The sequence below is a fragment of the Leptonotus elevatus genome, chromosome 3, assembly GCF_054856555.1.
Source record: "Leptonotus elevatus isolate MCC_2025b chromosome 3, RoL_Lele_1.0, whole genome shotgun sequence".
Lineage (NCBI taxonomy): Eukaryota > Metazoa > Chordata > Actinopteri > Syngnathiformes > Syngnathidae > Leptonotus > Leptonotus elevatus.
In genome coordinates this window covers 1,169,854-1,197,740 of record NC_141241.1, presented here as the reverse complement: position 1 = coordinate 1,197,740, position 27,887 = coordinate 1,169,854, and the positions used below count along the sequence as shown (strand labels likewise).

The window sequence follows — 27,887 nt, the reverse complement described above, 5'->3', positions numbered from 1 at the left end:
AATCAACGTCCCCGCGGGACAATGATAGACGGCGGCAGTAAGGCGCTAAGGTGGAAGGCTGACAAACGAGCCAAGACCACGTTTTCTCGTACAGGTAATTACTTTGTTTGATTAGGGAGGAGACTCGACATCAGCGGTGGACAGTAACCAAGTAGATTTACTCAAGTATTGTACGTTACTGGTTGCCAAGATTGTAATGTGCTGCTGGATTATCCTGTTTATCTTAATTGTCTGACAATGATCATTTTATTTTGTACAAATAGTGGCTATAAAAAGTCTACACACCCCTATTCATATGCCAATTTATTGTGACGTAATTTGACTAAACAAAAAGGAGCAGCTGAATGCCACATAACACATTTTGCTGCCATAAAAAAATACTTTGAAGACTTCTGCAGTTTTAAAATCAACAACTTGTGAACTATTACTCAATAAATGCATTGATAGATGCTTTATTTATCCACATGAGAGATTCACAGGGAAGGTTTTAAGTGACAGCAAGCATTTATATCTGCTCATGAAAAAAAAAGGTGCGAGGGAAGCAGCCCAATAAAACACGAGGACACGGAAAGCGCGGCACGATGAACTACGATGTGCTTCCCGTTAAAGCGATCGTTTCTTTACGAAGCTGACAAAGATCAACGGGAGATGAAGCTTCATATTCCAGAAATAAAGAAGAAGGAATGAAAGAAAGAAGAAAACCGGAAGGAAAGGATGCAATCTGAGGCTGCCCACGAAATCGACATGGCTTGAAAAGTTTGTGAAATAGCTTTTATTGAAGAAAAAAAAAGGTTGATGATTTTGACCATTTTTTCCTGGGTGTGCAGGGAATGATGGGTGCACCAACTCTGTGAGGATTTTGAAGGGGGTGCGTGGCTTCAAAATTTTGGTGAAAGGAAGTTATGCACAAAACCCTCATGAGGATAAGCGGTACAGAAAATGGACAGATGGATGGATGGATAAAATAAGGATGTAAGGGTGTGCCAAATCTTTCGGGATGTAGAAGGGGGTGCGTGGCCTCTGATATATATATATATATTTTTTAGTCATTCTGGACTTGTTTTTTAATCAAACAAGTGACAAGGGTGAGTGGCTTGAAAAGTGCAGGAAAACGACCAATAAAATAGCTGATACCTGCAGGCTGTCTTTTGACCTTTTTCAAGTTGTGTGCTCAGAGGTGAAGGGGTGTACCAATTGTATTTTGAAGGGGGTACATGGACTAAAAATTTTGCAAAGACTACTAAATGACAAAATAGGTGATTCAAGACTTTCTCAAGTGTTGAGGGCAAACTCTTGTGGAATGTTAGAGGGGGTACATGGATTAGAATATTTGGGGGGGAAACTGCTACCGACCCAAAAAATAGGTGTGATGGAGTTTTATTTTGACATTTTGACATGAGGGGGAGTGTGTGTCAACTGTGTCCGGATTATTGTTGCGTGGCTTGAAAAGTTTTGGAAAAGGTTTTAGAGGCCAATGAAGAAAGTGATAAGGGGTTTTGTTTTGATCTCTTTTTTGGGTGAGCATACAGAAGAGGATCTTTCTGATAAATCAGTTGCGTAGCTTGAAAGGTTTGGGAAAAGATTGTTTGAGGCACATTAGGGGATGTTGAGCTTTTTTCAGGGGGCGCAGATGCTGTTTTGGACGACTGAAGGGGGTGCGTGTCATAAGGAGCAGGTTACAAGTCAGTTGAGAAGTACGGACTCATGATGGATCTTTGCTTTAATGCGGCAGTGAATTGAATCAGCGTAAGAAATCCCCCAAGTTTCTCGCACTGGCTGATTGATGGACGTGTGAATAATGCAAAGATGGAGGCCAGGCGCGGACGTGTGGAATACGGGCCAGATGTTGGCGGCCCGCACATCAATCGCGGCCAAGAGCGCTAATGAATGCGCTCCTTATGGATCGCCGTCGATTCGGCCAAAGAAGCTAGAAGCCGTATTTCCTTGTCAGCTTCGCCATCAGCAATCGGCGGCATGCATTGATCACACCTTCCACAGCTTTATCACTGCATACTGTCTACGAACGGGACTACCTTTACATCCTAATGTACCATTTTTAATGTTCATATACATCTAATATACAATATTTATTGTCGTATGCACTTTTAATTTACAATGTGAAATACCTATAAGACCCTAATTTACCATATTTGAAGTTATACACCTCTAATGTACCATTTTTTAAATGTTTATACTCCTCTAATATACCATTTTAATGCCTATATATTTCTCTAATATACCATATTTAATATTTATACACCTCTAATGTAACATATTTAATTATGTACCATATTCCATGTTTCGACACTTTTAATGTATTTATTAAATGTATTTTTTTTAATCTCATTCATCATGTCAAGTGTGTATATACAGGTATAATGTACCACATTTAATACCTGCACATTATGTACCACGCGCACCATATTTAAAGCTTACACACATTTACTTTACCATTTTTTTTGTTTATTCAACTCTAATATACCATATTTAATATTTATACACCTCTAATGTAACATATTTAATTATGTACCATATTCCATGTTTCGACACTTTTAATGTATTTATTAAATGTATTTTTTTTTTATCTCATTCATCATGTCAAGTGTGTATATACAGGTACAATGTACCACATTTAATACCTGCACATTATGTACCACGCGCACCATATTTAAAGCTTACACACATTTACTTTACCATTTTTTTTGTTTATTCAACTCTAATATACCATATTTAGGGTTTATATACCACTAATGGAACATACTAAATGGCTATCTTTAATGTACCATATTTAACGTATATACAGCAACTCTGATGTACCATATTTAAAGTCTATGCAGATGTAATTGACCATTTTTGTCTATTCACCTCTAATGTACCAAATTTGACGCTTATACACCTGTAAATTAACATACTAAATAGCTATACACCTTTAATGTACCATATTCAATGTATATACGCCTCTAATGTACGTTATTTAATGTTCATACACCAATAATGTACTTATAGTAAACATATACCAGCCACCGATACTTAAGGCAAAATAAATAAATAAAACGGTGAGTGACATGGAGTATGTCCTCCTTGACAGTAGTTGGCGACACTGCGGCAGTTTGAAACATCAGAAAGAAAGGTCAATTTGTTGTCATTGTGTAAAGGAAAATGTTGTATATCAAAAGTACTAAAGAACAGTCTGAAAAAAGCGGTATTGTGAACATCCTCTAGAAAGTTTTCTGCAGCTTTTGAGGCACATTTCCCTTTAAAAGACCTCAGATGGGTTTGTATGGATTTCCATTTCCAAACGTTGTCATTTGTTGTGAGAAAAGGCATGACGGACTCACGTGGGTACGTGTCCCTCGAAGACGTACGTCTTGTTGTCCCAGTCGTCCGGATCAGGCGCGTACACTTTTCCCAACACGGTGGTGGGCATACGGCCTGGGAAAAAAACAAACAACAAATCCACAAACTGAGAAATCAATTTCTATTTTCAGTCTTCAAGATCACTTCAAGCGTGCGAAGATTAAGAAGGAGTGCTGAAGGCCACATGACAGGAAGTGGCGAGCCAATCATCATCGTTTGGGGAGTTGGCCATAACCTTCAACGAGACGCCTTGAAAAAAGTTACTGCAGCTTTTCCAATATGAATTATACATGAGTCCACCGGCGTGAAACCCTACTTTCAAACCCTAACTCTGGCTTGCAAGCCTGTTTAAAAGTCCGAAATCAGTCTCTCTGCTACTTTCAATCTTTAACTTGAAAGTCTGATGCCTGTTTTGAAACCGTAATTCAAACCACTTAAAACACATTTTTTTTGGAAACAATTTTGAAACCCCAACCCTCTTAATTCAGTTTGAAATCCTAATCTATTCATATGAAATTGTCAATTGAAACCCTACCCATGAACTCGCACCACTGATGCGTGGCTCAAAGGCCTTCTGCAAGTTTTTCGATTGCCACGGCGGCCAGATTGTCCAGACGGCGCTTTGGTGCGACGCCCGCGGGCGGCGGCACAATAAACGGCGTCAAATTGAGCAGCAGGAAACCTGCTGGTTAATGGACAATCGTGAGCACAATGAAAATGTTGACGATAACGATCGGGGGAGAAAACCACCACCAAAATGCAGTCATTGCCTTTCATTGCTGCATACTGATGAGCTTCATTGGTGGCCATAGCTTCATTGATTACAGCTGTGCTACATGGATCAAAGTATTGCGACACCAGAGTTGGAAAGTGAGCACAAATTGGGAACAGTGTTGTCGGGCCTTAAAAAAATATTCGATGAAGTTTTCATGACATTTTGGGGGGAATTATTCAAAGTAATGCCGAGATAAACATCCATCCGTCCATTCGTCCATCCTCAAGATTCAATTAAAAAAGACAAAAAAATCAAATAAATAAATATTCGGAATAAATTTCAATATATAATATCAATATTCAATGTTTCAAAATGTCAATAAACTGGATTTTTTTCAATACTATATAATATTTTTTCAAGAATATTTAAAGAATTTAAGGACATTTTGAATCCGTTTTCAAAGTTATTTGTAAAAAAATATATATATTTTTTTAAATACTTAAAATGTCAAGAATAGATACTTTTCCACAGAATAGTTAAAAAAAAATCTGCCCAGCCCAGAAAGGTTCCAGAATTATTTTTTTTTGCAACTTGGGAAACTTTTTATTGATTTTCAACCAAGAATATTGTAAACGTTTTCAAATTAAAAAAAAAAAAAAATAGGAGACATTTTAAGGTTTTTTTTCCAATCATATGCAATAATAAAAATTAAAAAAAAATGTCAATGACTCTCCAAGAAATTCGATATATATTATAACTTTAGAGGTTGAATACTTCAAGAAGCTTAAAATGATTTGCCAGGATATTTCATGAAATTTTGTTTGATACATTTATATGAGTTTTTGAGAAATTTTAAAGCACATTTACAGATTTTTCCCCCCCCTAAGAGTATTTCAAGAAGGATTAAAAGAAACGTTCCAAAAATGTTGAAGTTGAATTTCGTCTTTTTTTTCTCCGAATATATTTCAGATGCATTTTCAAGATGACTCCACCAAACCCGCTCAATTTAAGGATTGTCAAGCAATGCTAATGCTAATGCTAAACTGCAAAGCACCTCTTCCAGGTGTGTTCCAGTCCAATGAAAATGCACTAACCTCTGTGCGTGTTGATGAAGATTGTCTTCTCCCCACCAACGTGCGCGTGGTCGTTGTGGTCGCCGATGGCGACGGTCAGCGTGGCGGTGACCGTTTTGGCGGGGTGGCCGCTGTCGCTCATGATCACGGGGATCAGGAACTCCTTCTGACGCTCGCGGTCGAAGGTCCGCAGTGCTGTCAGCGTGGCCGTCCCGTTCAGGTTGTCCTTCAGGTAGAAATCGTTGGCGTGCCGATAGTCGGCGGGGACAGCGAAACGGAAAGGCGCGCCGTTCTCAGGGGAGTCGCGGTCCACCGCCCGGAGCAACGTGGACGTCTGGTTCATGTTTACAACCTGAGAAAAGATTCACCAGACATTACCTTCAGTCACATGTGCTCAAACGGGATGTGCGTGTGAACCCGTCATACATGCATAGACGAGTTGTGTTGGATTTACTTTGATTGGTTCTCCAGTTAGTGATCCTACCTGAGGTCCGGGAAGGTTTTCAAAGACCACCGGTGCATACACGCCTTCAAACTGCGGCCCGTTATCGTTTACGTCCAGCAGGGGGAGCTCCACAGTGGCGCTACCCGACAAAGCGGGCACCCCGTGGTCGGTGGCGACGACCACCAGGTGGTGCTGGGCCACCTTTTCACGATCCAGAGCTCGGGCCACAGTCAGGACTCCCGATTGATCCACGGCGAAGAGCCCATCTGGGTCCGAGTCTGGAGACAGGCTGTAGACCAGCTGGCGGTTTTGACCCGAGTCCGAGTCACCGGCCACCAGGCGGGCCACGCTGGTCCCCACGGGGACGTCCTCTGACAGGGGGCCCAGAGAAAGGAAGTGCGGGATGAAGACCGGGGCGTGGTCATTGTAGTCGTCCACCTCAACAGCACAGTGAAGCAGGCTGGAAAAATCCAAATCTTCAACCTGCAATGACAAAGGGGCCACATCCATGTAACATTATGATATTCACGTGTATATCACAAGAAAAGTACGACGGCGTATTAGGAGTAAAAAACTCGGAAATTTGCCACTTTATAAAGTGGCGAATTTGCAACTTTATCAGAAACTTACAAGAAATACATTTAGCGTAGCTATAGTCTAACGTGAGGATTCGTTGATGCTTAACGGGACACTGTTTATAAAATGAAAAGGCAGGATGGAGACGGATTCCTTCTTTATTGAAACGTTACTCGTCATACACAGCAGCTAAAGCGACAACACTTCCTAATCCCCTATCAGCTGACTAAACACTAACCAATCAGAAGCTAGCATACTTTAGGTCAATGGTCAAAGGTGAATGACGGAAATCTCTGCTAAAGCAATTAATTACTACCTCCTTATTTGAAAACCCGACCGAAAAGTATTGGCACAAACATTTAAGTACGCTCCGTGTATTTCTTGGAAGTTTCACATTTTTTTCTCGGAATATTACCCCCCCCTCTCTAAAAAAAAAAAAAATGCTCAATCATTTTTCCAAACAATTTTAACTTGCCACTTGATAACTTCCAATTCTCATGAATTCAGATGACCTTGTCCATTTTGTAACTTTGCAACCTCAGCGCCACATCAGTAAAACTCAAGCGCACGACTTCACCTCTCACACGGTGCAGTTTGAGGGAGGAGAAAATTGTCAATAGGCGAGCCATTTGCGATTCAAATTGCTGCTCTGCCAAAAAGCACAAAGTGAATCCTTTTCTTTCATGTCCTCAAGTGACCCTTCAAAGTTTGCCGGTGTGGCGCAGATTGACTCCATTTTCACAAAGCCTTCAAAAAGTCAGCTCGGCACTCAGTCATACCCGCTTAAACAGGATGCGAGTCCACCTTCAATCACTCGTGTGTACCCTCAGTCACAACTGCCTAAATGGGTTGCGGGCACAGCACAGTACCAGTCAGTAAAATTATTTTCAAGCTTTTCTAGGGGGACAATCATTTTTGTCCAGGCCTGTTTCATCAATTTGTTCACCGAACCTCAATTTATAAGCAATATCTGATGTTCATGACATTTACATGTTTCTATTATTATTTTTACTTCTTTTTTGTATCTCATTAACAGAGGGACACCAACAATTTTGTACATATGTGTACATGTTCACCTATATCCACAGTTGCTTAAACTCGACATGCATACTGTATACCCTTTGGTCAGACCTGCTTAAATGGGGTGCGAGAATGAACGGGATGTGTATGCACCCTTCAGCCACAATTCCTTAAACTGGAAGTGTGTGCGCCTTTAGTCAAAGCTGCCTAAACGGGCTGCATGTGTACTTTCAGTCACACCTGCTTAGACGGGATGTGTATGCACCTTCACTCACACCTCATTAAACGGGATATATATTATATATATATATATATATTCACCTACAATCATATAAACTCAAGATGTGTGTATACCGTTTGACACAACTGCCTAAAGGGGATGTGATTGCACCTCAAGTCACATGGGATTTAATAGCACGAGTTCATATCTTCAGTCACAGCTGCATAAACGGGTCGCTTTAGCATACCTTGATGGTGAGGTTGAACCTCTGCTCGCTGTGTCTCTCGTAATCGAGTCGTTTCTTGAGTCTGAGGCTTCCGCGCTGCTCCAGTTTGTTGCTGACCACGTAGAACTTTTGCTCCTGGTCTCCGGCCACCACGCTGAAGGTCAGCTGGCCGTTTTCTCCCGAGTCTCGGTCCTCGGCCCTCAGCTCCAGGACCTCGGGAAACACACGGCACTACGTTACACACGCAAGTCAGTATCAGCGCATCACATTGCGGCGTCATGTTTGGACAAGGATCATTTGAAACCCCGATCCTGTCTTGAGACCTTAAGCCTGTCTTGAAACCCTAATCCAGTCTTGAAACCCTAATCCAGTCTTGAAACAAACCTTCAATGCCTATTTTAAAGCCATAACCCAATCTTGGAACATGTTTGAAAGACTAACACTGGCTTGAAACCCTAATTCAAAATCGCAACCCTTATTTGAAACCTTAACACTTGTTTAAAAGTGTAAATCAAAGCTGAAATTCCTTATTTAAACCCTAATCCTTGACTTCAGATCTTGCCTTGACACACTAACCGTTGTTTGAAACCACAACAACAAAAAAGATGCCAACTTTAAGCCGTACCCCTAATTTGAAACCCTAAGTGTGGCTTGAAGCTGTACACCAGGCCTGAAATCTCCATTTTAAAGTCTAACCCTTGTTAAAAAAAAAAACTACACTTAAAAACCCTTATTTGATACCTTGATTGGAAACACTAAAGGGAGAAAAATCTCCTCAAACTTCTGTGCCCCACCGTTGAAGATATTAAGACCAAATAACATTCCTGAAGTCAGGAAATCTTTGTCAAACGCAAATTTTACATATCGTTCGCAAACGGACTGCCCGTTTACGGTTACATTGTATTTGATTAGTTTTTACATTGATGTCAAAGGAGGTTTGAGTAGGACCCACTACAGAAATGAATACAACAGTTTTATTCCGTCTTCTTATTTTGATCACGTTCCGAGCTGTATCCTGCAACTATTCCGGACGGAAGGTTTGGATACGAGTGTGTGCAGTTTGGTGCATGTTCAGTCGGCTTCAGCTTCTTCTTTTTTTCCCATCCCAGAGCCGAGAACTCAAAGCGAACGCTTAAAGGGAATATAAAAGCTGCTGTGCTTTTTTTGGGCTCCTGAGCCAGGAAGAGGAAAAATTATTTCCGACGAGAAATATCCCCTCCAGTTTTTGGATTAAATTTTTAATGGAGGAAAACGTCAAGCAAAGTTTGAGTTTGTTGAGTTTTTATTTGGATGCATGCGTATCAAAATAAAAGTGCACTCAGGGGTGAACGTCAAGATGCAACATTTAGTGGAGGATTGGATACAAATTTATAACTGGCTTATTTCTGTTAGTACATTTGAGTCAAATCGAATAATTCATCAAATTAGGGACAAATTCAGCAATTAATCTGTTTAATTTGATTACATTTTTAACGTGAAAAAAAATCACATCATTTATGCTAACAGGTGGTATGTAAACATAGAATGTTAGCAACCCGAGTACACAAATGGATTGACGTTGCATCATCAGGTACCGTCGCATACTCATTAAAAATGCTAGCAAAACCAGATCAAATGCGTTGATACTAACAGTAGGTAATTTATAGCAAGATAACAACCTGATTACCAAAATCTCCGCGATCGATTGACATGGAAGCCGGGTGCCATTTTAAAAGGCTAGCAAGTTTCCATGAAATGCTAGCATGCTAACATTTGATCTGTTAACACATAACAAGATGGCAATAAGTGCCAAAATTGCTAAAACAGATTGTCGCGGATTTTACATTGAACCCCGTACTTAGATTCTATTTCAAATGTTAGCGATGATAAAATGCTGGGGATGACATTTTACGATCATTTTCACGTGACAGATGCATTAACACGCCGTTATATGAAAATCCACGGGCACATCTCTACATACTGTATGCCTACGTCACCATCTGAAAATATACAAATGATCACAGCAATAATTTGCATTTGATGGACATTAAATGAATGCCATAAGATTTGATCCCAGCGCACTAGCAGCAATGCTAGCGAGACTCGATCAGATGCGATGATAACAGCTGCTCTACAGATATGGAAAAGACAGAACTCTATGGATTTTATACCATGAGTCACATACTGTTACAAAAGGTTATTGTAACTGGATACAATTTTAAAATTCGAACAGTTGATACACTGACGTAACACAATTTGAGCACTAACATCACAAAGACATCAAAACGCTAGCATGCTAGAAATAGCTATGGTCAATTTGAAATGAAATTCTCAATCCCCTTCGCGAGCTTACCTCAGAGTTGGGCTCCGCGTTTTCCGAGATCCTGGCCAGGCAGACGCGTTCGATGAATCTGGGCGCGTGGTCGTTGACGTCTGTGATCTGAATGGTCGCCGTGGCCGTTCCCACCATGCCTCCGCCGTCCCTGGCCTCCACCACCAGCATGTAGGACTCCACCTGCTCCCGGTCCAGGCCGCCCAAGGCCACCTACGTCAATCATTTAATTAGACACATTTGACAGCTATTTGAGCTGCTTTTGGAGACAAAGTGATTTACTTAAGTCTGAATGAGTTCAAACAGGCAGTTGGAAACAACAGCTGAAAAAATGTTGTGTAGTATGTTATGATTGCGAGGGATTTTCATGTAGATTTGGCAAAAAATACAAAAGATAAATAGGAAACAAATTAACTTAGTCGCTAGGCATAGCATGTCTTAAAAAATAGTCGAAAAGTTCATTGTAATCATTCAGTGCAATTTTTCTTGGCTGTGCTGTACTTTTTTTCTTTTTTCGTCCATTCAGATTTCAGCCTCTGTGTTGCTATGTCAATCCAATCTGCCTTCACAATCAGTAGCGCTGGCCCAAATGACTTTAACAACAGGGCTGTTTATATTCATTTTACCAAGGGGTGTCAATCGATTAAAATTTGTCATCGTAATTAATCGCATGACTTCAATAGTTAACTCATGATTAACCGCAAATCTTATATCTGTTCTAAATGTACAATAAAATGTACAATAAAAATGTTTTCATACTCTAGTTAAAATAAAAGTAGATTTTTTTTTTTAACTAATAGAAATATGGCTGCAACTTTTAGTCATCGATACAGTAATTTCATAATAATTCATAAAATTTAGTTAAAAGTAAAAAGATGTACTGTACAGTAAAAAACGAGTGTGATATTGATTTGTGTTGGTCATTTTTCTGCCACTAGATGGCATAATTGCATTTGTAAGATGTTGGTGACAGCTCACTTTTCTTTTCATATTAAGAGCTATCTAATCTTGAACATGAAGTAACTTATTATTAAATTTACTACTGATAAATTTTGCCGTGCCAGTGTCTGCTGCATTGCGACTGGAATTGCCCCTGTACAGGTTTTCCAAGTAAGGAGCGGTCATTGAAAAAAGAAAAAGAAAAAAAGAGTGGCGTTAAAGGAACTTTCAATTGACTCAAAACGAATGCACTAATTTTGATACCCCTGATTTTAAACCATAAAAATATTAGTCCCACATCAAACTAACTTTTTAACACTTTGTAAACTTGTTTGCATGCAAAAAAAAGTGTAATAATTATAAAAAAAAATGTTTGGGCTTGATAGTGAAAGTGGCAATCGCATGCAATCCTTATAAAAGCAAAGCACTTTTAAAACCACATAGTGACAAAATACACTTTGTTTAAATGTATGGAATCTTTGTTTACTTTTGTCTTAATGTATGCTTGTTGTGTTTGTTTGCGAACAAAGCAATCAAAAGAAAACAAACCGTGATGGTCCCAGTGGCGGGATTGATGGCAAACATCTCGGAGAAGGCGGGACTGCCCGCCGTCTCGTCCAAGCTGCCCAGGATCCTGTAGGACAGGACGGCGTTCTGGCCCACGGCCGCGTCGTCCAGGTCGGTGGCCGTCATCTCCATCACCGACGTTCCGGCCGGCGAGTTCTCGGCCACGTCGCCGTGGCAGCTGAGCGCGCAGGTGAAGACGGGCGCGTTGTCGTTGATGTCCCACACGTTGATGATGACGTCGGTGAAGCCCGTCAGGCCCTCGCCGCCCTCGTCGGTGGCCAGCACCACAAAACGCCACACGGCGCGCTCCTCGCGGTTCAGCGTCCGCTGGGCGTAGATCTTGCCCGTCACCTCGTCGATGACAAACTCGCTCTCGGCGCCCTGGCCGTGCAGCGAGTAGCGGAGAGCCTCCTGGTCGGCATCCTTGTCCGGGTCGGATGCCGTCACCTGCGATGGCGGGGGAGGGGGAAGACTCCTTGAAGGTCACACTCCACAATTATTGATCGGGCAATAAGTGACAGCTAGACTACAACCAGGGAATCAAAAACATTTAATGATGGTGGCAAGTTTGGCAACATCCCCTCAGGTTGATCACATATAATTTGATTTGATTTGATTTGTTCTCGTTTTACCCTGTAACATCTACAAAAAAATTTAATTGAATGTAATCCAATTTCATTTATCTTAACCTACGATAATCACTTTCATTGTTATCAAGTTGACTTTAATTAGGTTGTTATTACTTTTTTTAATCCTACTTAATAGAGTGCTTTAAGAGCAAGTTGACCTTAACAGAGCATAGGATTTAAAAAAAAATCATAAAAACCAAGCAAAGAACAATGAATGTATTGCATACACCAGTAACAAAAAAATTGTACAAAAAAAACAATGTAACAAGAACAAAAACAAAATAGAGAGAAAACTTTTTTTCATTCTCGTGTTTAATTTAAAAATGTTGCATTTTGTACTACAACCGAATTTGATTTTTGATGAAATTTCATTTAATTTGTTACATTTTAGAGTTTTGTATTTAATCTAAATGTTTTTAATTATATTTTTACTTTGCTTTGCATCTAACAGCTGCTAAAATAAGAGTTATTATAGGTTTTTCTCTTACCATCTTATCTTTTTATGCACACTTTATGCGCAATCATTAGTCACTAATCATAATCATGAAAAAAAGAAAATAAATATCATATGAACCACACTCCTGACAGCTATCAATGTTTATTTAAAAAACAACAACAACAACAAAGTGACAAAAGCAATATGTCCTTTAAAGGGGTTTTCATTTGAAATTGAGCTTCCTCCCGTCTAGTATTTGGGGTTGAAATTTGGTAGATTTTTTATTCTCTTTTATGGATCGGCTCATGATAGATGTGCCTACCAAATTTGAAATTGTATTTTCGGGCTGAATTAAAAAAAAAAATTCTAGTGGGGTCGAGGGGGGGATATGCAAATTCCCTTGACCAAACCTAGATTTATACCAGAATGAACAAATAGCCTACAAAACTTGCTCACAGTCTTCAAATCCAACTTTGGGCGTGCGTACCTGTAAGACGAAGACGGGCGACCCGTCCAATTCCTCCGTTACGCTGCCGTAGTATTCGTTGACGGTGAAGACGGGCGCTTCGTCGTTCTTGTTGACAACGTTGACCGACACGGTGGTGTAGTCCTCCCACTTCCCGTCGGAAGCGAGAACGTGCAGCTTGTACCTGCAATGATGAAATGATGACCAGCGAGCATCAAGAATCTTGATGAGAAGTGACGGCGGTGGGGAAGAAGTACTCTACATTCAAGACCATCAAGTTTGAAGGATATACAGAGCTAATGGGGCAAAAATCAAGCAAGTTGTCGAGTTCTGCTAACTCATCGACTTTGTTTTTTGAATTTGAATTTCGGGTTGACCATTGTTGTTGGTCTACCTTTTGTTCTGCTCGTAGTCCAAAGGCTGAGTGACGAAGATGGTCCCCACTTCTGGTTCCACGTCAAACACGCCTCCCGTGTTTCCGGACGTGATCTGGTAGCGCAGTTTGGCGTTCCCGCCTGCGGAATAGCACACAAACGTCACCAAAATGGCCGTCAGTCACCGAGACGAGCTCATTGATTTCCTGGGAGGAAACATCCCGGCGGGAAGCGCTCGTCTCCCAAGCTGTCGTCCGCTTGCCAATCGGCCGGTCACTCAGTGTAAATGGAGAACATTAGTGCACGTTAGCGGGAGGAAGTGCAATCAGATAGCCGGCTCCACTTGCCAGACAAAAGGTGATTACTCCAACCTGGCACGTGAAGAGCGGCTCGTGATGAGAAATCCATGGAAAGTTGATCTTTCTGCCTGATTGTGGGAAACCCTCTAGGAACAACCGGTAGAACTTTTTAATGGTACTACAAAAGTTTGTTTTTGTTTTGTTTTTAAAGATGTTTGAGTGCAATATGAATACTATGTTTTAATAAAGTTTGACTTCAAAAATTGACTACCAATAGATATGGTACAAGAGTCATGGACTGATTCAAACCAAAATGGCTGACTTCAGCTATGACTTCTTATGACAGACAAGGCTACCAAATTTCATGTTGCTAAAAGAAGTATGGCACTTTGCTAAAATGGTGATTTGCTTTGGCCAAACAATAATAATTGCACCTTTTGTTTTTGGTAGGCACTGAACAAACTCTCTCGGCTGAGTTGAGAGTGAAAGACCTTTGGAAATGGCCAATATGAGCCCCCCCATAAAAAAAATGGCCGCTTCTAACTAAAATGGCCAACTTCCTGTGTCTTTTTGGGCATGTATTCTTGATACTTTTTTTTTGTGGAACTACTTACGATAGGGACGCCTACCAGATTTCATGTTGTTAAATGAGACTGGCCTCGAGGGCTGAGCTTTCAAAAAAGGAAAAATTATTTGGAAGAGGTGATACCAAGTTTATTACAAAATCTTGAGCATGGCAAAGCCCTAAAATGGTGATTTATTTGGCCAAAGAACAGCATACCATTTGACAGAATCAATAACTTGTTTGCCTTTTCCAAAACTTATTTGAAAAGAAGGATCAACAAAATGTCACAATTTCTCATCATTAATCTGTCTAGTATGTACATGGGATGAATCTTGTGCCAATCTGATCAAATCTTTAGGATAAATCCACCTTTGAAGAACCAACATGAATTTCCAGTCTCTTTTCGGGCATGGCTTCTTCAGACTTTTTTTTGTTGGTCTATTCTTGATAGAAATCCCTTCCAAGTGTCATGAGTTATGTTGCTCAAATGAATTGGCTGTATTGATGTTTCAAACAATGATGCAGGGCTACTACTGAGTTGTTTCATGATTTTTGATTTTTTTTTAGCATGAGAATGCGCTCAAAATGCCGATTTCTGTTTGAGTAATAATTGCAGCGCCTTTTGGCAACTATCTGTATAAAGCTATTATTTGCTTACAATTGAATAAAATCTTTAGTTTGTCTTTGACTGACCACCATTAGTGGTTAACGTAAGCCTGAAATGGATGCTGTAAACCAAAATGGCAGACTTTCTTTGTATTTTGCGGCATTTTGTGTCCTTGCAGGTTTGCTCATGTCCACGTACCTGACATTCATCACCAAAAGTGGCAAATACAAATATCCTTCGCTGATCCTTTTATGATAAACATTTGACATGAAATCTCCTTTTGTAGTTCATTGCCACTTTATAATTAAACTTGGAACACATTCCAAACTGTTTTCAATGCGTTTTCTTTCAGGGGCGAGCAGTAGTAGTAGAAGTATTTTCTGTATAAATTAGACCAAGTATTTCACCTCCCACTTGTATCAAAAGGGCAACTACTGAATGTAAAGATTTCACTGCACTTCACAAGGTCTGCTTGCCTTTCAGGCACCGATGTCCAATCACTATGACGTCCTTTTCGAGACCACAAAAGTGCATTATGATGATGGCTGATGATGACTGATGATGACATGTAATTCAACTGCACTGGCATATTGTTGAGAGGTGGGAATGGTGCCCCCCCCCAGTTTCCTCAATTTGCCCCTTCTGCCCCTCCCCCACTTTTGCAGCCATTGAAACAATTGAGTGCCTATTTAACATGTCGTAACACGTTTTATCGAGCTGCCCTTGAATTCATAATGAACAGTCGCCGCGCAGACAATCCATCACACAGACAGCGGATGAGACAGACGTACGCTGAAAAAATGTTGAGCGAATCAGCCAGCAAAGTGGCAAAAAAAAAAACTTGCTTGGATTTTTCCAACAAACAATGCAGTGAATGAATTAATGAAGTAAATAAATGATTGTCATAATGTGACAATGTACAAGATTTTTGTTTTTTGCTTGTGGAAAAACAATAATGTGAATCGCAAGCTGGGTCCAAATGCGTCCTCCCAAGGACTCTTCGCAGCCCGGGTCCTTCAAAGGCTCCTCCTCCGTTAGCCTCCGTGGACCACATGAACCGTGGTGAATTTGAACAGGCCTGAGCAATTTCAGCCTGGCCACGCGTGAGCAGAAACAAAAATGCAGAGTCTGTCACTCACCTGTGAATCTTCACAAGCAACCAATCAGCAGCTCGCGTCAGACGGGGAGGGACTGAACGATGGCAACATTCGAAGGCCGTGTGAATTTGGACGGAAGTTACGTCATGTGGTCGACAGACAAAAGTAATAGACAGAGTATTTTTTTCCAACATACTGTATGTTAGCTTGTAATGCTGTAAACAAACTGAAATTGCATTTTTCCTCAACCATACATTCTACTTTATACAATATAAGAAGCACTTGTGCTTTGCATGTATTTCCCATCTATAAAAATAAATCGTAAAGCCGGGATTGATTGCAATACGTACTCGCGCCTCATCGTGTTTATACTGTATTTCAGTGTCTTAATTATTATTCATGGTCATGCGAAATTATGTTGACAATAATTATCTGGTTGTGTTTGCTTGGCGGTTATTGTGAATACCTCAACTAGACTTTGACAGTTGGGTTATTTAGTTCAAGGCCACAATGGAGACGAGTAGTTGAATGCAAGAGTACAATCTCTTGTTCATAAATATTGTCTGACACCTGAACAAGACCACACGCGCACACGCGCGCACACACACACACACACGCACGCACACACACGCCACTACTACGACTTGTGATATAATGGCTATGCCCTGGTGCGTTTGCCTTCCAGCAGGGTTCAAATGATTGTGCCCTCCCGTCACGTATTTCTGATTAGCGTTGTGCTAATTCTCATCACGCAACCACGGAGCCGGGATTCGTTAACGTGTAATTGGCCGACCTCGGTTTAACATAGCGGAAAACGCCGTCTTAATTGCGAACGGCACAGAGAGACGACGTAGCAGTTGTCGGTGTTACTTCCCATCTACTGACGTTTAAAACATTAACACATTGTGTTGCCCAAAATCTGTTATGTGTATTAATAGAAGGATTTTTTTTTGTTTTTTCACATACTTTATGCTCAAAAGTTTGTAATTGCAGTCATGTGAGTATGTTGTTTTTCCCTCATTAATTGATTGTTTTTTGCTTGCTTGCCAGTTCGTTTGATGGCTGCCTCATTAGTTAGTTAATTTTAGCTAGTTTTAGTTAGTTTCTTATTGAGTTAGATGGGTTATTTGATCATTGATTGATAGTCTGACTTTTGTATTGTAATATATGAAAACATTGCTTGTTACATTTTGACTTGCATCTATAATTTCTTTACACAGCTTCATCACAATTTCTATTTATGAATTCACATTTCTTAGAAAGTGTGTTTTACACTAATCAACTGCGTGCAATTAGGCACAACGCTAACGTCAGCAGCTCAATGAGTTGCACACCGCTGTTCTTTGGGGAGGGAGGGCTTGGGGGGGGGGGGGGGGGGCTGAAGACGCACCAAGATTGGAAGTGTTGCGCGCTTCTAATCCGCCTCATTTTGTAGTGCCTGCCTGTTGGCTTTCTAAACGAGACGTCGGGGGATTCGTGCAATCGCAACCTCTCTTGACTTCTGTTCACATTTGTTTTTTTGCCCCTCTCCGTTTTCTAATTGTCTGCATGGCTTGAATATTCGCAAATAACTGCGAGGAGCTCAAGGACGACGGCCACCGTAGGGACACTGCGGTCCAAACAAACAAAATCAAACAAATGTTTTTTTTTCTTCTCATCTCCCAGGTGGACTCATTTCAAAAGTCTTTTCATTTCTCTTGATAACACATTTTATGACACACGCACAGGTGAAATACTTCATAAAGTCTCTTATATAAATTATACACAATAAGTGCACCCAATGGTAACTAAATCACACATTCACAAAAGCAGTTTGATTAATTCAAGTTCTGTGAATGACTGTCAACCAGTTTAATCTTCTGCTCACAATCAGGAAAAGAAACATCAAATCAAACTGATTTTTGTGCCTTTGCTTTGTACAAGTTTTGAAATGATTAAATCACATTCACTGTCAATTTTATTGACTATTTATTTTGTGTGTGTGTTGAGGGTTCTTTATCACACCGGGCCTGTCCAATGATAAATGCAGTTTATTATTCTAATGCCTCTTCCTCGAGTTCCTTCTCTTCATTTTCACATCGGCTCAACATGCTACATGCATTCATACGAAGCATGCTTAGGATGAATCAATGAAACAAATGGTAATCGTAACCGGCTCTTGTATTGCAACTAATCTCCAACTTCAAGGCCATTCCCTTCACAATGATGCCCAACCTCAAACAAAAACCTCTTAGCCAGGCTCCTAAGAACAACCAAATACAGAATCTCCAAAGGCCTCGCCGGCAAGTGTCCGGGTGTCGATATGCGCCGTCTGATTCATGTATCAATCCATAACCACAACCACAAACAGTCGTCTTAACACTACCATTCAAACCACGACGACCGTTACCATATCCTCATAAATCTTAACCCCAACACTAACCCAACCCTAAACCGTATTGCCCTCACCATAACCACCTACAGTATCCCTAAACCGTACAGCGAACCGTAACCATAAGCCCCTCGTAACCTTAACCTTGAGATTGGCATTGAGACTGAGGTGAACCCATCAGGTTTTCCAAAATGTAGTCTAGTCATGCAAGTTGTGCACTAATTCCTCCAGCTCGCCGAGTGTTGTAAAGTAGATCTAAATTGTCCGCAGGTGTTTTGGACTGACTCTGGCCAGCACGGAGGCTATAACGAGACCTTTTTGAGTGCGAGTATTGACTGGCTCTGGCATTTAACGAGACTCCACTTGTTTACGCAGAGAATTTATTCCAGCTTTTTGCCAACCAACAAACAACTGGAAGGAAGAAAAAAAAGAAAAAGACTCACTGGCAGCAGTGGGAAGGAGCTCGCGGGCTCTGCCTTACTCTGTGAAATTTTATTGATTTTACTGATAATGACGTCCCAAGTGGGGGCTTGCCTTTTTAGTCCAATACAGATGTTCAATTTCTGCACTGCGCCATCGCTTGTGCTGCAAAGTTGCCACATTTGCATCTTAACGAGCACTTAATATTCCAAAAATCCGAGACAAGCAGTCTTGACATTCTTGGTATTTGTTTAAATCATCATTACCTTTGGCTTTTTGCTTTGCAAAAGGCATTTGGTAGTGGCAGGTGCCCAACTATGCACTTAGGGTTGTCTTCTTCATTACAGTAATGATGATAATCGCGACAATTACCATCAAGGTCACTCATTTTCCAGAAGGAAGATCAAGCAGGACGCCGTTTGATTCCCCATTAAAGACCCCCACTTGATCGTAATAAATAATGGACAGGTTCTTTGAAAAAATGACAACTTGAGAATAAAGGTGTCATTTTACAATACAGTACATTTTCTCCTTATATATTTATAACTAAATTCTTATCTTATCTTATGTTTAATTTGCTTAAATTTGTAATATTACACTATTTTATGGCGGGGAAAACTGAAATCAAAGTTTTGTCTCTCAACAAAAAACAATTTTTTTCTTGAAAAGATCTAACTTGACTCCTGTAATGTGGTATTACTTCTTTTTTTTTACACAACTTTTTTTTTTGTAAGATTACTACTTTCTGTTTTTTTTACTATTACTACTACTATTTTACTACTACTGCTTTAAACTTTTGTCTTGAAAGGTAACTTTTTTCTTAAAAGTGAACATTTTCTGATGACGTTATGCTACTTAAAAAAACAAACAGTTCTTATAATATTATGCCACCTTTTCTAAAACAAAAAAAATACTTCGACTTCGAAAAATCGACTTTAGTGCATACATAGAGCATGCTATTGTAAAAAATAAATAAATAATTAAATACAATAAAATTTGCCTGCAGTTCTCCTTGATATCACTCAAAAAGCACAAAAGCACATAAATGGAGTTAGCCCACTCTATTTGTCAGTGCGGTTTGTGCACAAACTGTAGTTTTAACAGTGAAGAAAATCTCAAAAAGTCCAACTGGTGCTCAAGCGGGCTTACGAGGTTGTCAGAGGACAGTGACATGATGCTTATGGCGCAAATTAACATTTGGACAACCCCGCCGGGCCGGAGGAAAGTGCTGAGAGCACACGAGTTGTAAAACGCCAACATTATTATACAGTCCATCTTTTCATAATTCCAAAGATGTCGGACGAGGAGTGGCGTAGTTCAACCCTCAGAGCAATAATTTCGCCGAGTAGGGTTTAAATCTTGGCGACATAACGAGGACACTTAATTAGCACTTTATTATAGGCAGGTGGATTGAAAAGGTCAGATGCTTGTGGGATTTGTAATATTGCAAAATTTGAACTGTTTTCAACTGTTGATTTCCTTCTTGGCTCCGGGCACCGGCTCAGGCTAAAACAAGTGATCGCTTCAGGAAGTACATCACATTCAAGGTAGCTACAATCGACTACATAAACAGGATTGACAACATGAGGCAGGAAGTGCATATACATTATTTTGAGATATTCCATATGGTTTGGTTTGATTGGACTGATTTGTACTGACTCAAATTGAACGTGTATGTACATATAACATATTTACACCATACATAACGTACTTCATCTTATTTATTATATGCACATCTAATTTGCCATATTTGCATCTTATTTAATGATTATGGGCCATTGAAGTTGAATTGGCGTCATATTTAATGAACCGTGTTTATTGAATATTTACTATACGGCTCGTGTACATATTCATATATGTGATGTTTATACACCTTTGATGTACCATATTAAATGTACGGCACCTCTAGTGTACCATTAAAGCACCTTCGATATACAATATTTGCATTATATTTAACATACACACGTAAGTCTACTATACCATATTTGCTTCATAATGTGAATGAATGTGCCCGTAATGCACCATGTTTGCATTATATTTAATGAACCGTGTTTATATGTAATATTGACCATGCCATTACTGTACCATATTTATATTTGTATCGCTACACCTCTAATGTACCTGTAATGTACCACATTAGCCTTATAATTAATAGTTGTAGGTATATACCACTAGTGTACCACATTCACATCAAGTTTGAAGCATTTACAATGTGCCATATTTGCATAAAATTAAAGTACCTATGTTGCACCATATTTAATTAACAGTTCATGTATCTGTGGTGTACCATTCTTTTGATGTACCAGTCACTTTTATTATACTTAATGTACCATTAATGTACCACATATATGATGTAACGTTTATATACCTCTAATGTGCCTCATTCATATTCATTGTGAGTCGAATGTAGCATATTCACTTCATATTTAACGTGCCTCACATTTGATATCTGTACTTCTCTAGGGTACGTGTAATGTAGATCTAATTTAATGCAACTATAATGCACCATAGTTGCATTGTTTTTCATGTACCATAATTGATGTTTTTGTACCTTTGATGTATCTCATTTACATCATATTTAATCTAATATGTTCTTTTATTTGCAATGCATCATATACTGTATACTATTGTAATGTACCATATTGAGTGCAATGTACGGCACATGTAATGTCGAGTTTGCAGTAGGCACCTTCGTCTCCGTCGTTGGCGCTGACGGTGAGGACGGCAAATCCCACGTCGGCGTCCTCATCTGCGTCCACCTCGTACGTGGCCTGGGCGAACGCCGGCTTGTTGTCGTTGACGTCGCTGATGAACACGCGAACGTACGCCGTGTCTGACAGCAACAACAAAAAACACCACTTTAGTACTTTAGTTGTACTACACTTTAACAAAATAGAAAAAATTAAAAATATCTGCCTATTTGCACAATTCGTCTGCACTTTTTAATTATTCATTATGTAGTCTAGTTTGGTGTTTTTTTTACTATGTGCCTTTTTAAACTGCGCTGAAAGATGCTGGAACAAAATTCCGTTGACAATAAAGAGTCTTGATTCTTGATACTTGATTTTAGTCTCAGAACATTACTATTTTTTCTTGGAAATAGAGAAAGGTTGCAAATTGGTAAAATAATTGTATGTCTTTTTTTGTAGTAAAATAGCCAAGAAAAGCATTTTTTTCCTCAATTTTTTCCTTCCACCTCTGAAAATCAAACCTGTTTGGACTTTTTTCCTTACTCTTTCAAAAATATGACTTGATTTTAAATCAAATCTTTATAAATAAAAAAAATCTTGTAATGTTACATAAAAAAAAAAATATTCCTGTAATATTCACCACTGTTTTGATTTAAAAAATGATGCTCTTCTTTTTTTGGGGGAAAAATGAATGGACATGACATTTATAACATCATGCAACCCCCGCCCTTCCCCCCAAAAACTTTATTTGTTAAAAAATATGACATCACAACCGTCTAGCTTTTTTTCTCTTATTAAATAAATTTTTTTTTAATAATAATTAAATATTTGGATTGGTCAGATTTTCTTAAAAAAACATTTAATTAAAAAATATTCAATAAATATATATTTATTCCCATAATAGTGAAAAATAGTCATCTTGTTCTGGAAAAATGGTACAACTTCAGTCAAAAAATGTTTTCTCATTTTCCTCAACAACCTTACATTGACCGAATTAATGAACATGTTCTCTTTTACGCCGCGTCTACGGGTCCCAAAGACGCAACAACAATAACAAGAAATACTTCCTGAAAACAGAGCGGAAGATGCTATTATAAGCACGTTGTTGTGCCTATTCTGTCACCTCGCACATCTGTCGCTTTGCAGCCACACCACAAAATAGTCGCAAATGTGTTCACCCACGCTGACGCGCACCAAAATAACTCAAACCGTCCTCCCATCCATTTCCCGCCACTTGTCTGTTGAGGAAAACATACAGACAATGAGACTCTTCCACTATTTCGAGGTTAAAATTCCTTCCCATGTAAAACATTATTAGTATTTCTTTTTGACAAACTGTGAACATTTTAAAACAAATTTAATTGGGAGCATTACTTTTTGACTATGTAGTATAAATATTATTATGTGTTACAGTAGGTAGTAGAAAGTGTGTGTCACTTTCATGAGACAGTAGAACATTTAATACGTCAAATAAGCAAAATTATCGGCCAACAGAACAAGAAATATAGTATAAATTTGCCTGTAGGATTTTGAAAAATTTTAAAAACTTAAAATAAAAAAATTCAACTTATGAAACCTCAGTTAAAATGTGGGGAAATGCTTGTGTTAAGCCTCACAGTATTTCAAACTGTCTGTTAACACTCAATGCCAAGACAGCTTGATCAAATAAGATATAAAATAAGCACAATGATCTTGTCTGATAATTTCATTTTAAGTAAAAACAAGCAAATTTAGGTTCAATTTAAGAAATGATATCTTAAGATTTCAAAAGCCAGTGATTTTCAACTTGAGCCATGTGGTGAGTCATCGTCACTTACGGCACATTTCGTAGTTGTATAACTGTCAATAAATGATGTTTTTTTCCACCATCTTGTATTAGAGTTGAGGTGTCAAAAGAGCAAAAACACTATTGGCGTCAGTGTCACCTTTCTTCTTGACATGTTTAAACTAAATAGTTAATCAGAAAACGACATCAAGTAAAGCACGGATATCAGAAAAATTGACTCAATTACATTTACTAAATATTTGTACTTTGTTACTTCCCACCACTGCCTGCCACAGGGAGAGCAGATGAAAAAGAGCTACCACGCTATTAACTGCGACAGAGCATAAAATAAGCAAATAAACCCAAACTAAAAACATGGAACCTTGGAGCTGGGGCGGAGCCCGAAGCGCCTCGTGGTAGGCCGTCCTTTGATAACGCTACGGACGTCGCATCATTTGCACTCAGCGAGGAGGAGATCAATTATTTAAGGCACGGCGTGCGGAGATGGCGCACAGCCGGCGAGCTAATTTGCAGCTTGACGGCAACAAGATGATGTCGGAGGGTGGCAAACGGAAGGAAAAGCAAAAAGTTGCATAGAGCAGCACGGCAACCGCCTTAGCGCTGTTCACACTCCAAACATTCACACCACAAAGTGTAAACCACCTGTTAAGACAGTTATTTTTGATACAACCCTTTTGCTTTGCGGCACTGAGGGAACCTGAAGAAACTGAGAAAAACGATGCATACATCAGTGGGAAGAAGAATACTAACAAAAGCGACCCCGGACCGACAGGGGTATTTATTATTATTTTTTGCTACAGTGAGGAGAGTCGTAAAAAATAGCAACGGCAAAAAACAAGAATGAAGGACAAAGGTAAGGTCGAAACGAGGTTTTGTAAACATCTTTGACATGGTAAGGAGACACATTTGATTAAAAAAGAAACAACTTCTTCGTGATTTCAAGTTTGTTTGGTAATTGCTTTGTTCTATGTGAGACTGCCACCTACAGGATTGGAGTTGAACATTATGCAATTTACGGCTTTATCCACTGATTTCCAATCACTGATTTCAGGTTTACCGAATTTAACCTGATGGGCCTTAATAATCATTTAATCGGAATACATTCTTTGCTCAACAACGTATAATGACGGGAGAGACAATTAAATGTTTTTCCACAAGTTGGCAAAAGGGTTTAAACTATGTTAGCAGGGACGACTACTATCTGGTATAGTTCATGTTCAGCCACATCATAATCTTGTCATATTGTGGAAAAAAATTAAATGGTTGGGAAAAAAAAGTTCAATCATTCCTTCTTTTTCCAGTTAAAATGTCATAACGAGCAAGTATTTGGACAAGACGTATGGTTGTTAGCAACTGTCATCAGTTTGCCATCTGGTATGGGGCCGACTCACCAGATGCGTAACGTTACGCATGACAAACTAGGACCTCCTGCTAATTAAATGAATTTGTTTTCTTAAAGTTCTTACATTTATAACGACATTGAGACTTTGCCTATTTTTGCTGAGCGACAGACTTCAAGAAGATCGGAGGCTCGTCTACGATGCGTCGACCAAAAGCATATTGTCCTCCGTCCTTGCCTTTCCTCAACACCCTTCTCCAAGCATCCGTCTGGCCGAGCATCTGCTCTCCTCCCGCACTCTGTCGGTCGGACCGAAGAGGCACGTATGCGCTTCATCTGTCGCCGTGGAAACAAACGGAGCCTTAAATGAACTGCAGCTGTCCAACCATACGACAAAGATCCAAAAGATTTCTCTCCTCTGCTCGGCAGCCGCCGTCTTTCTGTGACTCTTCCAGTATCTCACTATATGTTTTGACTATTGTTGTTTTAGCTTGAAAGTACTTGTACATGTCTACCAGGGATGCCAAGACAAGTGACCAGACGTCCCGTTTTAAGCATTGGGTCACACTTCCCGGCGGATTTCGCCAACCTCATTGTTTTGTCCCGATTTTACGGAGGTCCCGTCCTGCAGTCCCGATTTTTTCCATGTGTAGTCAAATAACACAGTTGCCATTGCGCTTCATTCAATAAACCCATTAAAAGGGAATTTAGCTGTTAAATTCCTTCCTATTTACTTCCAAATTCACGTTTGTGTTCTCAGTGACATACAATCTAATCGGTAGCAGGTGTTGTCTTCCTACAGGAACTAGAACTACTTCCTACTTCTGTGTCTAAGAATCATGGGAAATGTCGTCCTACTGCTGCGGTCGCTGGTCAGAGCCAACGCAAGCTGAGTTTTCTTGTTGCCAATGCGAGACCGGCGCAAGGTCAATTACGCGGCCTACTTCCAATAGCTGCCGGAACCGAGCAAAAATGGTCCAATAATGATGAAGTGTCAATCAAGATAACATTGAGCTAAATTGTAGCATCCTAGTAAAAATCCTTGGTTTTGTGGTCCATACCTCTGTTTTATTACGGTCACGCTTCAGTTCAAAGTCCGTGTAAAATACCAAACATAAAAGTGCTCACATTTTGTGTGAGCCAGAACAGATTCAATCACTTCGCTACTCACTGCTTGAAGTGCAAGTGTGACCGTCTACACTCAACACTTCCGACCAATGCTGCATTTTCCCACTGACTGATTTTAGCGTTTTTATTTGTTTGTGTTTTCAGGCTCCAAAACACAGTGGAGCCAAAAACAACGCCCTTATCATTCTGCAGAGTTCTAAAGCAACAGGTGGTGCCATAACACCTTACCCTAAGGATATTTTAGCCAACCAGAAGCCTGACCCCCCCCAAAACAAACCTCACTTCCTCTGCAGGTTATAACAAAGAGGGATAGTAAGAGCAAACTGTTGTATTTGGATTGACAACATTCACATCATCTGCCATTGAAGCATCCAAACTATGACTTCTGTCATATTAACACAAAAAATGCACAATCCATTATGGGTTGTTTCCCCACTTGGAACATGAACAAATGCTGGAGCGTGAGTTGTCAAGTAGTTCTCTTTATTCTCAACAAGGCAAACGATGAGTCAATGCATTTTTTATATTTTAAGCAAAGGACATTAGGGAGTTTTTTTTTCTCCCAAAAAGCCTTCAAAGTGTCTGACAGACTGCACACTTAAAAGTTTTTGAAGCCCATATAAAGCCAATTAGCGCGTATAAATATGCTTTGATCCTTGACTTTGCTTTGCTGCTAATGTATTAGGCCATGACAAAGCATTAAATCACACAATTATAGGAAAAGTTCTTACCCGAGTTGGGCTGTCCGTGTTTGCCGGGCCTCGCCGATTCCCAGCCGTCCACCGACTGGACCTCCAACAAATAGGAACTTTTGGTCTCGCGGTCAAAAACAGTCTGCGTGTAGATGAAACCCATCTCGGGGTCGATGCGGAAATACTGGTGGTCTCCGCTACGATCCTCAAGCAACGAGTAGGCGATCTACAAGATGCCGTTACAAACAAAGACTCAGTTTATAGTATGAATATTTGTTTTTGCAGTAGATGTGTGTGAATGCATGGTTTTACCTTCCCATTGAGGCCCAAGTCCAGGTCGTTGGCGGACACCTGAAAGACCAACGTTCCCGATTGGGCACCCTCAGTCACTGAGGCCTCGTAGATGGAGGACGTAAAAAAGGGGACGTTGTCATTCACATCTGGAAACGGGGGAGAAAAAAAACTTGGATTCGATTTGAAGTACATATGCCCGCACGTTTTGGTAAGATTGGGATTATAGGCTACGGTTCGTGATTGAGGGTTATGGATGAGTGTAAGAAGCAAGATTAGGTGTTAGGTTCAGGGGCTACATTACAGGTATGGACTCGAGTTTAGGATTCAGGAGTGAAGGGTTGGAGTTGGGCACTTGCTTAAGTGTTAGGGAGCTAAGATTAAGTGGTGGCCACCATGCGTGAAGGCAAGACTATTTCTTATTCTTAACTCATTCAAACCCCAAAACGTAAAAGTCATTTTTTTAATACTTTGTCCTTCACTCCCAAAAAACCCTCTTGTGCCCAGTGCTTTCAACAGGTTTGTGAATAATGCCGAAACTTAGCTATATTCTAATGCTAATTGATGCAAAAGGGAAACAGGTACAAATATACTTTTTTTTTCCCCGTGTTGAAAGAAGAGACTCTAATGCTTCTTTTGGTAGGTTCCTTGTTTTTATCACAATAGAACACAATATTCTGAGGGTCTTGCAAAATCAGTCAAAGTCCAATTTAAAGTGCTCAAATAGATTGAGAACACATCTCACCCAAGTGTTTGTAGAACTCCGCCCCTTCCACACTCTGCGGGAGCTGTGCAGCATTATATTTCCTCAAGACTAAAAGTCTGGATATTTTTCCTAAAAGGATCCCCAACTGTAATGACGAGTTTGCCCGATATGATTTATTCGGATGTTACTAACTATGAGATAGATTATTCAACAATCATTTCCAGTTTAATACATTTTGTAGAAACTTTTCTTCACTTGTCCACAACCACCCGCACATCGTAACGGTAAAGGGTTTTGAAGCACAGACTGATGTGCACCGCTGCCACCCAACAACATTTATATATAGCATATCAAATGAGCCTTTTAACCTGATTTTGGGGTGTTGTTTTGATATTTGTGCATAACAACATTTGATAGCCATAAAAGATATAACGCCAGTGCAGTGTTTGGTGACTCTGGAAAAAAGGTTTTTGGTTTTTTTTTGCTGAAAAGTATTCATTGGTATACAAGGTTTCTGCCAGACAGCAACGATATTTTCCAAA

At 39.8% G+C, this 27,887-nt stretch overlaps 1 protein-coding gene across 1 annotated transcript in view; it reads right to left on the bottom strand.

Moving 5' to 3' along the window:
* Positions 1 to 27,887, bottom strand: part of LOC147176593 (neural-cadherin) — a 222,590-nt gene that overhangs the window by 75,339 nt on the left and 119,364 nt on the right. Inside the window, 11 exon segments of the mRNA XM_086071071.1 lie at positions 3,339 to 3,432; positions 5,167 to 5,497; positions 5,630 to 6,073; positions 7,654 to 7,845; positions 9,965 to 10,156; positions 11,432 to 11,896; positions 13,002 to 13,164; positions 13,375 to 13,495; positions 21,403 to 21,546; positions 26,388 to 26,574; positions 26,661 to 26,788. Of these exon segments, the coding sequence (XP_085927197.1) occupies positions 3,339 to 3,432; positions 5,167 to 5,497; positions 5,630 to 6,073; positions 7,654 to 7,845; positions 9,965 to 10,156; positions 11,432 to 11,896; positions 13,002 to 13,164; positions 13,375 to 13,495; positions 21,403 to 21,546; positions 26,388 to 26,574; positions 26,661 to 26,788 (2,461 nt within the window).